Below are 12,689 nucleotides of genomic sequence, written 5' to 3'. Positions count from 1 at the left end.
AGCGCTGCCGGCGACGGGCAATGGTCTAGACGGGGCCCAGGGCCACCACGGCGGCCGAGGCTGCAGCGGGAACAGTGCCATGGAGCCGAGGCAGGGTGCTGTCACGCTCGGACTTCCAGACAGAACGTGGGGTGCGCGCTGGGGGGAGGGCCCCGTGCGGTTCTGCGGGCCCCGTGGGGCGGTCGCGGGGATGGATGGAACTCGAGAACCGCGCCAGTGAGTGACGTTTCCCAGAAGGGCGTTTCCAGCTCTACGCCGGGGCCAAACGCCTTCGATCCTCGTGCTTCGTGTGACCACGAGACTTGCTCAGCGAGCCTGCTGGCCGGGCAGAGGGGGACGCGGCTCTGTGCGGACCCGCCCACGGCTCATTGCTCACCTTCGCCGCGACTCTGAGGGTCTCCCCGCGGTGGGGGGCGCGGAGAGGGCCCCTGGGAGGCAGCAGACCAGAGGCGCACGCCCTGGGAAGACGGGGTACCAGAAGCCCCGAAACGGTGTCGACGACCGTCAGGAATGACTCTGCAAGCTGCTTTCCTGGCACTTAACAGATTCATTGAAACATTTTCTGAAAATCTAAAAGAGAATGTAAAATCGAATGGTATGTTTCCTCCTAAAAAGCCGACTTTGTACCTGCGAGAGCGTGTGCGTGCACACACACCGCGCCGGTGCCCGCTTTGAAGGTGGAAGTCTCTGAGGGACGGACCCTAACGTGACCGGATGACGCCCACTCCCTGGGCAGCACCCCGCAACCCCGCCCCCTCCTCGGTGTGACTCGCTTCAAGGCCACCGGACGTGGCGAAGGTGACAGGGAGCTGTGACTCCGGGTCCCAAAGTGCTGCCGGGGGTGGTCGTTGAGAGTGACGCCGGGGCGTCTGACTGGGGACAGGATGTGGGGGAGGGGGGCCCGGGGACGGGGACTGCGGGCCTCGGTCCTGCCACCTTAAGGCGCGGCCTTCTCACAGCCCGGGGGCCGGACTGAGGACGCGGGCTTCGGGAGAGGCCGGGCCCACTGGCCTTCGCCGGAGCCCCAAGGGGACCCCCGGGCCCGCCCGACTCCTGACCTCAGAAACGGGGGGCACTGTGTGTAGTTACGGGCTTGTGGCGTGAAGTTCACCTATCACACAGCCACGGAGAGTGACCGCGGAGCGCACAGGCCCCTCGCCACGCCCCACGGCTAGGCGTCCAGCTTCCACAGATGGGGGACGGGCCCCGCCGGCGAACGTGTCACAGCCTGCGGGGGGCCAGACGGTGCTTCGCGTGCTTTAGCAGTGACGCGTTTTTAAATGAAGGAAAGTCCACTGATTTTTAGTTACGATGGCACTGCACACTTAATGGACCACGGTGTAGTGTGGCCGTGGCTCTTGCACGCACTGGGAATCTGACACCTCCTGGGACAGCGTCACACCACACGCCCTGCACCGCGGTGGTCCACACTGAGCCCGCGACCTCTCGGGGCCGGCCCGTGACTGCCTGTCATTCTAAAACCTCTTTATAAAATTACCTACTAGTTAACTGCGGGGGGGAAAACACTAATGATACTAATCACGTCCTTTCCTGCAGTTTAACCTGCTGAATTAATGGCTATTTAGTAACAAATTCTTGCTCCGTAAACCTTTATTTACAAATCGTGCGTTAATACTTAGTATCACATGAGGACGCACCACAGCACAGACGAAAAGGAGGTACACGCCCGTCGTGTGGCCCTGTGCGTGAGCGGTGCATCTTCCTTCCACTTTGCCCGGTCTGCTGCTCGTCCATGTAAGTTCACAGCACCCGCTGGAGGGAACCCCACCTTCCAGACTGTGCTACACACACGAACTGAGCATCTGGCCGATGCTCTTCTTTGAACAATACGGCCACTTTTCCTTTAAAATAGCAAAGCCTGCACATGTTACAACCAAGAATTTGGGGAAATCTGTGAATGCCTTTATTGTTTGTAAAATCAGATTCCAGAACTTGCATTGGAGAACTGCCACTCGCTTAGCACAGAATTTCTAAAATCCAGTTGTCAACAAGCAAAAGAGGAATCAGCTATGAAATGTACACATCGCTGTGCACGTTGGTCTCACCCACTGTCAGAGGGGTGATGGTACCAGAAGACGGCTGGAAACGGGCCGATCTCATCCATACACACACTCACACTCACTCACACTCATACCCACTCACGCATCCACACACCACACACTCACGCACACGCACACTCACACACTCACACACATTCACACGCACACACATTCACACTCACACACATTCACACACATTCACGCATCCACACACCACACACTCACACACACATTCACACATACTCACACACATTCACGTATACCACACACCACACACTCACGCACACTCACACTTACGCACACTCACACACTCACACACACTCACACTCACTCACACACACTCACACACACATTCACGTATCCACACCCACATACTCACGCGCACACAGACCGTGTTGCCATCTGTGTGTTCTTTGCTGACAGCGAGCCCCAGGGCTTGTCCCCAGGGCTGCTCCTGCAGAGGGCCTGGCATACCACACACTCACTCACACTCACATTCACACACATTCACGCACATTCACGCATACCACACACACACTCACGCACACACACACTCACACTCACACTCACACACATTCACGCATACCACACACCACACACTCATGCACACTCACACTCACACTCACACACGCAAACCACACACTCATGCACATTCATAGACACTCACAGTCACACACTCACACCACACACCACACACACGCACACTCATACTCACTCTTACTCACGCACACTCACATTCACACACACACTCATACACACACACTCACACCCAAGTAGCCGTGTGAGGCGACCGAGGTGTGAACTACCTTACCGTGCCAGTCACTGCGCAGTACGGATGCGCACGAGCCACCACCTGTCACGCCTTAAACTCACACGGCGTCACAGTCCGCTCTCTCTCACAGGAGCTGGGGGGCAGGAAACAGAGCGGTCCTGACAGGACCGGCGGAGACGGGTGTGCGAAGGGACAGCCAGAGGAAATGGGACCGGCCTCGTCAGGGTGTCGAGCCCTGGTGCGAGAAGCAGCGCTGCCCACCGATCCAGGACTTCAGGGACATTGCGTGACAGCGAGACCTCGGCCCGCCCCCTCGGGCTGGTGCGCGGCCACCGTCTGCTCACGGTGTCTGTGCGCGTCGTGCCGGCCACCTCTCTGGCTCGTCTGAGGCGGGAAGGCGGGATGTTCCCTACTTCATTATTTACTCCCAGCCGGAGCCGCTCTCCCGACCACAGCAGTGGCCTCGGCGGCGCCGTCCCTAACTCTATGGGCCCGTTAATAAAATCAAGGCCACAGCTGCCCAAGGCCCTGGCCCTGAGCCCTCACGGTCCCCACAGGTGCAGCTGCCAATCACACCAAACCAGCCACCTCCACCCGCACTTACTGGAGCGAGGGCCCGTGTGGACAGTGGCAGCTCTGTCCTGCGGACTCCACCGCCCGCCGCCGGCCTCGCACTGGCTCTTTGAAAGGGCTGCACACTGGGAGAGTCACAGCGACGCCCCACGCACGAGCACACACGCTGGGGACCGTGGCGTCGGGTGAGCAAAGGGAATGAAATGAAGCCTCCACACATGAAGCGACTGGCCTAAGTCCCCTTCACCGTGACACGGTTTCCCAGGGGGACCGGACGGAGCCTCTGCCGCTTGGGCTGCGTGGCCGGACATGTCAGGGGTCAGCACAGGCTGCTATCGCCCAGGCCTGTGACCACAGACGGCCCACCACCCTGCCACCCCGCCCTGCCACCCCAGCTCCTGAGGTCTCTATGAGGAGCTGCGTGGCGCTCGGTCCGACCTTCCGCCCGCGAGGCCCGTGGCCAGTCTCGCTGCTCTGCCCGCCTCGCGTCCCCAAACGCTGCGAGCTGTCTCCTCCCTCTCCTGTCACCGGGGGCTGGGGGCAGAGAGCTGCTGGCAGTCAGGCGGCCCCGAGGACCGGCATGGACACCGCGGTCAGTTCCCTCTCTACGTCCCAGATCACACGCTAAGGGCTCCGCCTCAGCGACGGCCACGCCGGGCCGGCTTCCAGAGGCTTCCGCGCTCGGGCCTGCCCCCCGCCACGTTTCCCTTTCCCTCTGCGTGGGGCCCGCCCTTCTCACCAGACTCACGCCGTTTCCTCGTGAGCGCGGAGGTCTCGGCCAACGTGCCCCCCGTCACGCGGGCCCGCGCCTGTGTAATATGTAACTTATATATAGTACGCGAGGGCTGCGTGTACATATGTGTATGTACATACACACATATATATTTCTAAATCTTCAATTGCAAGAATTACGTATCATCATCAAGAAGCTCTAGTTTATTTATTTGCCCATTTCGAAAGGGTCACACATATCGGTCCCTTGGACCCTGGGCCCTGCACTGACTCCTGTGACTCCAGACCCCCGACCTCCCAGCTGAGAATATAATGACAGAGTCACGTTTCTGTTGAGCGACGTTTCACACGTGCTCTGGGGACGATGCTAAGCCACTTGTCTGTGCCTCGGATCCTGGCTTCTGTCATCTCTGTTCCTGCGCTGTGTGTGACTTGCAGCTTCGGTGACGCGGGCACAGCCATGGGCTGATGGGAAGGACCCGGCGAGGGGGGCTGGAGCCCCTGCTGCTGTCACTGAGCCCTCAGGCAGCGCAGAGCCCCTGCCGAGCTGTGGGGGGCTCGTTCGTCCCGTCTGAAGGACCGAGGCGTGCGGTCCCCAGAGCCTGCTTCACATGCAAATCCTCCCTGACACGCCCTGGCTACATGTTCCTGAGGACTGACTGGCTGTTCTGGGATGTTCCTGCGGAGCTCTCGAAAAGTCAATATATTTCTTTAAGAACTTTGAATTCAAAATGGGATTTTTAAATTATTTTCAGAACTCTTTATATTTGCTGAAATCTTCAGAAAACATAGTAAACCACTGTCAATGAGAATTCCTCTGACACTCAAGGGCTTTTACACTCACTGGGAAAAATAAAACAAAACGCCAGTGTTAGGGCGAGACCTCTCCCCCATACCCCTCCCGTGTTAGGGCACGCCTCTCCCCCCCATGCCTCCCAGCCCCAAGGCAGCTCTGCCAGGCCTTAGGGTGCCCGAAACACAGCTTGGACAACTACGAGCTGATCGGAGCTTTTCTATCCTAGCTCAGACATCTGGGCAAGGCACGGAGGGGAATAAAAGCATGAACCCCACTGTCCCCCATCTCGAAGGACCGATGGGCGATGCTGCCAGCTGACACAACCGCAGAGTCAGAGGCCACCATGTGATGAGGACGGACAGACACGTAACAAAAGGCAGGGTCTGGAACGGAGGTCGCCGTTTCCAGGTGTGGGTGCCCTAAGCCGCCGCACAGAACCCAGGACGGCTAACGACCCTCCACGACCGCGTTCGTTCCCGCGAGCCCCTGAGAAGCCTGGCCTTTCTTCCTGCTGCTGCCTTCGGACGCGGGGGTATCGGTGCGTCTCTGCGGCCCCTGTCAGAGAGATCGTCTGAACACCTTAACCAACAGCTCCGGGCTTCGCGAGAAGACCTAGGTTTGGGCCCCCACCGTGCCACTCCTGATGTGCCAGCTTCCGCAAGCCGTGCCGAGTGGACACGGCTTCTACTTGGTGAGGAGTGAGGGGGCATTTATCGAGACCCAGGAATGACAGCTGGCACATTCAGGAGGGGAGTGAGCGCGCACCGTGGATATCGAGGAATATACGAGTGTTATTTGTACCCATCTCAAAACCTTGGGGATGTTTATTAAGCTTTATATTTACACTCCGTTGACATTTCCTAATCCGCTCGTGTGTGTAGATTAATTATGGATCTGAAACATTTAAATAGGGACGTTTCCTTAAGTAATGCAATTAACTAGCAAGAGGCAATTCCAAAAGTCTTTTGAAAATAGTTATGTCTATACATCGTCTTAAACTTTAATAATTGGTTCAAAACATTTTGTAAGCATTATTTCCACACCGTCTTTTAAGGATGGATATTTGATTAAGGTATTCAATCACATCGTGGGTGCTTGGGATGTCTTAAACTTAATTATTTAGTGTTTAAATCTAAGAATCTAACGTGAAGTTGATATTTGGATTACATAGCCAGCAGCACTCATGCTCTCTATGTAATGTAATATGCATATCAGTCTTGCGATATAAATGTCGGTTTGCACCTGGCAGTCTCTTCCAGCTCTAGGACAATCTCCAAAGCGACACTTGCATCCCGGACTGCCTGTGCTTTTCTAGGTGGTGGTGTTAGCGAGGAGGGTCAGGCAGACGAGATAACGAACTCCTCCTATCAAACTGCTTACACTCCGAGCTAAATCTCAACCATTCCCAAGCTTCCTTTTTTCCCTTAGAAAGTCTGTGCTGCTATTTATATATAAAAAAGTCCATATGATTGGAAAGTGCCCATAAACAGATCTGCTTCCCACAGTTACCCCAAAGCTGGGCTGGGAACTCTGGCACGTGGGACTACAGCGAGCCTGTGGTATCTGCAGGGGCTGAGGGCCGGCCTGGGAGCAGCCGCCGTGAAGCGGGCGTGTGGACGTGCCCACCGACGGGGCCTCCGGCCTCCGATTTCCAGCCAGGCAAGCTTTTTAGAGCACCTGGACCTTCTTCACGGTTATTTGGAAAATTAAAGGGAAGTCAGCATTCTGGAAACGGCTCAGCCGCTCCTCCTCAGTGACAGATCCAGCAGGTGTGAGTTTGCTTCTGCGTGTCTTCCGCACCCCCACGACGATGCAGGGATAAGTGTTCGTAAGTCACGACGTCGTTGGCGAGAGAAACCAGAGCTGGGGCAGGGATGAGACGTAAAGCAGGAGCCGAGCACGATGCGTGTGCTGCGCAGCGGGCTGGGGGACGCAACCCTGAGCCCAGCGACCCCCAGACTCGGCGCCGCATGCGGGGGCCTCGCAGACGCACCCAGGGCGGACGGAAGCCCCTCGGCCAAACTTTCTGCTCCTGCTGACGTCGCAGAGAGAGGATGGTTTGTCAGGTGAGCTGAGAGCAAGGCCGGTCTCGCCCGGTGTGCGCGGGTCTCAGTACTTATAACGGACCCAGTCGCCCAAGACTTTTCCAACAGTTTTCCTTCCCGAGTATTTGTATTCCTCTAAGATTCTAACACATCCGAGTAACAGGACAACACGAAACGAAACACAAAAGCAGAGCAGCGAGCATACTGACAGAGAACGCGAGAGCCGACGGCGGCCGCGAAAGCGCACACCTCGCCGGCGAGCGAAGCACGGCGGCTTTACACGGACGCTCGGAAACGCGTTTTGAGAGTGAGAAGTGGAACCCAAATAAAAATTATAATTATAGACAGATTTTAGAGTGTCCACTGCTACTATTTTATTTTAATTATAATATTATGAACGTGCTTTCTGAATCTTTTAAGCGGTTATACTCATGAAAGTGAAACATGGTTTTTCTCATGATGTAGCCACTTGAATTATATTTTTGCCCGAAGTCAGACAGGTTTTCAATGGTCGTTTCCCTGCCAAAGGGGATTTTAGACACTTAATTTTCTTTTTAGGAACCTATCTGGGATAATTATTATCTTTTCTAGGTATTTATATGCTTACCCGTCAAATAAAGGAATCGATCTTTATGATTATTAACATACTTCCGTGCTCAAAAATCCAAAATGTTCCATTTCTTATATTATGGTATTTGGTGTCATAAAGATTTTTAATCATCAGATTGGTGACGGATCGGACTGTCTTGTATATTTTAAGTGTTTTAGTTAACTGAAGTCTTAATTTTAATTAGTTTTTCACACCAAATTGCTACATTTTTTACTGTGTTTGGCACTAAAAATGTTGACAATGACAGTTACCATATTGCGAACTTGTTTTTTTTTCCCAAGCCCAATTTTTTACTCCTTTACTTTTATCCCCTTGTTTTACAGTCATCATAAAAAGCATCGTCCATATCCATTTATATTAACGGCGGAGCACTACAGGACGCCGCCGAGAACCGCGAGCTGCAGACCGGATGCCGGCTCCACGCACATACTCCTGGCACCGGGACGGATGCTCAAACGACCCGTGTTTGGTTTTCTCATGAGGGAAGCGATGACGAGAAAGGCCTTACTGCGCGGGCTCGTCATGCGCACATGCGTGTGTGTGTGTGTGCATGTGTGACTTACACAGACACACGGTTACACGCATTATACACGTGAAATAGATAACCTATAATATGTAGAATACATGTGATCAATAGATAGAACAGAAAAGGCACTCAAAGGCGATTAGTATTAAGTGCATCATTCATTCTAAATCTTTCCTGTAACATGCACATAACTTTTTAGCAATGCGCACATCACAATTGATATTTCTAAACTCAGAAGCCCTCAGTGTCATAAGATATTTTCAGATTCAGCCATTTTATTATAAAAATATTAACACTTCTAAATAGATAAAATTCAAGCTATTGCTTCTGGTGATGTTTCTAAATCTACTGCCCGGTTGGCCGTGTACGGCGTTAGACAGCGATCCGAAACACAGCAGGAGCCAAAAAAATCAATATTTAAAATGCACGACATCAGCTACGTAACAGAAGTATCCTGAAGAAAGAAAAAATCAAAGACAACGATGAGGTCGTCAGCTACTTACTGGTGTAGGTGAGCTGGAACCCGCGGTCGGTGTCAGACCCGTTGGTGTTGAACTCCAGCCACAGGTGGTTAGAGGTGCTGTTTAGGGTGAGGCCCAGGAGGTCGCTTTTCGTGAAGGTCCCCAGGGGACGTGATGAAGCATCTTTTCCATCGTATACCTAACGAGAGAGGTCACAGCACAGGCCCGTTACTTCATTGTGCTTCCAATTTAGTAGCTTTAACAAGACGTCGCATCGCGAAAGCGGGATTTTACATGATACTGTCAGGCGTCTTTCCTGAGAAGAAAATCTGAACTGAACGAAAGCCGTCGAAGTCCTCAGCAGCCCCCCCCGGCCCCTGACTTTCTTCCCCACTGTCTCCTTTCTCACGCAGAGTCTTACTTTTCTATCATCGTCTCCAATAAATAGATAAACCGTATGCGTCGCTCGGCAAGTACGCACAAAACGCGCACTTCCGAAAGGAGAAAACTCAATTAGAAACATTAATGTGGTGGATCATTATTTTCTTCCATTTCAATTCGATCGGCATATTTTGGCATCGAATGAGGTGCCTAGAACTCCCCAGTAAAAGCTGTCAGCAGGCTATTTGGAAAATCGTGCGCTGGTTAATAAGGGGACTCGCTAGGCAGAGCGAGGGGTCTGGGCCTGGATTATGAGGAGTCGTGGGCCTGGAGGGTCTGCCTCAGAGAGGGACCGGCCAGGTCCCCCACCTGGCCCCCCACGGGCCTGGCCCTCACTGTGCCCCGAGGTCCCCCGCTGTCTGCCCTGCACAGACGGCTGTGGAGACGGCCTGTCGTCAGAGGCCATGGGCAGCACCGGCCTGGACTGGGCCAGACTGGCCCTTGGCGGGGACCGAGCAGACCCCGCAGGAGCACCCGGCTCGCAGTCTCCCCGCGGCGACGACCTCCAGGAGGGACAGCGGGGTTGCTGAGTGCCCAGCACAGTGGACACTGCTGATCGGAGAAGTGGCCACCGATGGCGACAGCTCAGCCTCCACCGGCCGGACGCCGGACGCGCGTCTCACATTCGTCACGAAGGACAGCGCGGCCCGTGTGGGAAGCCAGAGGACATGAGGTTTCAGTCCGGTGAACGGGGTGCCGAGCTCCGCCAGCTCCACGCGCCCCCAGTGCCGCGGCCGGCAAGCGGGCCGTCACAGGCCAGGAAGCGTCACGCAGCGTCCCAGCGTGCCAGTGCAGAAAGGGCCGGGGACGTCGGGACGCGAGCTGTCTCCCGGGGTTCCGTGTCCACACTCGGCCTCTGCCCATCATGCGTCCCCTTCACGACTTTTCATTAGAGCTCCCCATGTGACTGAGAGCGTGTCGCGTGTCGCGTGTCGCGTGTCTGTGTGAGAGTGTGCGTGCAAATTTGGTCTTCGTTGTTGGAACAAAGTATGGCCGAAGGGGTGACGCGGGCAGCATTTATGCTCAAAAATGAAGATCATTCCACTTGAAATACTTTTAACACTGAGATATTTACTAGCACATTCAGTAAAGTAGACGCCGGCAAAACATTTAGGTATTCGAGATGGTGGACAGTGTGCCTCGGGCATGAAATGTGGTGAACCAGATTTTTCTTTTTGTTTTTGTTCTAATCGAGTTGAGGCGGCACACGATCACAGCCGAACCTTGTCTCCTTCCCACCGCAGTAATATTTATCAGCATCTGTGATCACTTGCCGGCACCAAAGTACAGGGAATGGTTACCTAAAAGTTTGCCGAAAAGGCTTACCGACTTCTAAGTTTGAGGTTAGCAAAAAAATTCAGAAAGCGGTCACTTAGGGTGCAACTTTAAATCCTTTAGATGAGTGAGAATGTACTCGTTCCCCGCCCGAGATTCACTTCTTAATGACAGAGCTTCGCGGAGCCAGCGGGAGCTTTCCAGACACCGTTAAAATCAAGGACGGATGAAAGCGCGCTTCTGCGTTATGATGTTGGAACGCAGTGCAACGTGGACCTAGGAGGAAGTGAGGACCCTCCTCGGTGAGCTCCCCTTGACCTGCACACATAGCTGCAGTGAGGTCAAGGGGAGCTGCCGGGGACCCCGCTTTCTCCGCTGAGGGGAGGCCAACATCTTCCCTTCGGCTGGATTTCTGCATATTTTCTTATTGCTCACGGCTGAACGTGAGCGCATGTACTGAATCTGAGACGTGCCATCCTGAGAATCCGTGAAGGTTCAAAGAGAATTAAAAAAACGCAGAATTTTACGGAACGGGGCAAGCTCTGGGTGGCCCTGGCCTCGTCCCCCGCGTGTTCTCCGGGGAGTCCATCCAGAAGGTTCTACGCAGGGCCTTTCCCTCGGCCTTGACACGTGGAGTATCTAAGGTGCGGAGGCCTCGCTGCTGGACGCACGTCAGCACGTCCCTGCGTCCCCTGAGGTTCTGCTCCGTCCTGGCCTGGCTTGTCCACGTGAGCCCTGCCGTGTATGCCAGTGACAGAGGCTGCAACAGCCGCCATGGACACATCGAAAACCTCGTGGCTCTGAACGTCCTGACCACAGGTGAAACCCGAGAAGGACTGTGGGAGAGATCGGTTCGGGGCCCTGCAAGGTCCAGTGGTTAATACATGCGCCAGGAACGATCCTGGGCACAGTCGCCCGTACTGTATCATTTAATCCTCAAAACAGCCCCCCAAAGTGGGTGTCATTGCATGTCCTCACGCATTCGGAAGCTGAGGTTTAAAAATGTTAGATAATCCACCTACGATACACGACTAATAAAGCCAGATCCAGGACGGAGGTATTTCAAAGTCCGCATGCGGCCACCAGGGACACCATGCCCCGTCTTCTCAAACCAGGCGGAGAAACGGGAAAACACGTGCGTCTACGATGACACGTCGACACGTGCGTGTCCGTATCCGGCGCTGCGGACGGACGGACACCGCGCCCTGGGGGGGTACAGACAGGGTCCCGTTAAAGAGCAGCTCTCACCTTTAGCGTGTCCCCTTCGCACAGCTGGAAGCTCCGCGCGCGTAGCTGGACCCCCTGGCCGGGCTCCGTTTGTATCTTGTAGATACACTCGTGGTTATTGTCGTAATTCGATGGGAAGTTCGGCGATAGTAATGTCCCTTCGCTTCCTTCGACACGCGCTCCACATTCAGCTGAAACAGGACATGAACAGGAAAGAGGATTCAAAAGTGGGATGACTGAATTTAAGAGAAACACTTTCAAATCATGACAGCCCTCGCTCTTCTCGATGCATATCTGATATTAATACATCATTTTTGTCAATTACTGATTTTTTTTTTTTTTTACTGTTTCACCGACTGCACAGGGACGGTAACCTCATTTATCCCATTTTGAAGATTTTCTCATTTTCTCGAATAAGACACCCCTGACTCCACGGGAGCGGCACGGCACCCCACAGGGTCCCGGAACAACATCGAGGATGAGCACCCTGGCCCTGTCGCCGGGCAGCCGTGTCACCTCTCCACGTCGTGGTTCTGTCCCGTGGGACTTCCCTCCAGGTCTGCGGTGGCACTGATGCGAGCTTCCCACACCGTAGCACGCGTCACCCGCATGCGGTTAACGGCGACGCCAAGGCTGGACGAGCTGCCCGCCACGGCGTCACAGCGGTGGGCCCTCCGCTTTAGGTCGGGGGATGGAAAGCCATTCAGTGGCACTAACCACTGTGCCCCTGTCCCCTTTCCCTAGGGAAAGGAGAGGGTAATTCTCTTCAAGATCCAAATTTGCATACAACAATCTTTAATAAGGTGAAATACAAAAATAAACGCAGCTCTGCGCTTCGTCAGCTCTGAGGTCGCCACAGCTCCCGGCACCTGTTTCCTCCGCCGCAAAAGGGAACAGGTTACAGACGCCTCCAGCTCGGAAGTTCCACGCGCCCCGCACGGTCCTAAGCGACCGGTTGCTGGAGGTGTGCATGCGTGTGCGCGCACGCGGGTGCGTGTGTGCGACAGGAAAAGCCTCCGGAGCGTCGCATCAGATCACTGACTGGCCACACGACGGGCCAAACACGGTGATTTTTAAAAAATTCCACAAAGTAAGTATGAGCTGGAAGAACCACGATCAAGTCGGAAACGGAAAATCCCCGCCGCGCGCCCGCGTACCGGGAGGCGGGAAC

General features: G+C 54.6%; 1 protein-coding gene across 1 annotated transcript in view; it reads right to left on the bottom strand.

The window, feature by feature from the left end:
* CSMD1 (CUB and Sushi multiple domains 1) overlaps positions 1 to 12,689 on the bottom strand; it is a 1,232,804-nt gene that overhangs the window by 207,261 nt on the left and 1,012,854 nt on the right. Inside the window, exons 26-27 of the mRNA XM_015591800.1 lie at positions 11,540 to 11,709; positions 8,618 to 8,774 (exon numbers count right to left, since the gene is read on the bottom strand). Coding sequence (XP_015447286.1) covers positions 8,618 to 8,774; positions 11,540 to 11,709 — 327 coding nt within the window. The remainder of the gene's footprint in view (positions 1 to 8,617; positions 8,775 to 11,539; positions 11,710 to 12,689) is intronic.

The sequence above is a fragment of the Pteropus alecto genome, unplaced genomic scaffold (genome assembly GCF_000325575.1).
Source record: "Pteropus alecto unplaced genomic scaffold, ASM32557v1 scaffold35, whole genome shotgun sequence".
NCBI classification, from domain to species: Eukaryota; Metazoa; Chordata; class Mammalia; order Chiroptera; family Pteropodidae; genus Pteropus; species Pteropus alecto.
Note: the sequence above shows the minus strand (reverse complement) of the source record. Positions and strands in the feature narration are given on the sequence as shown.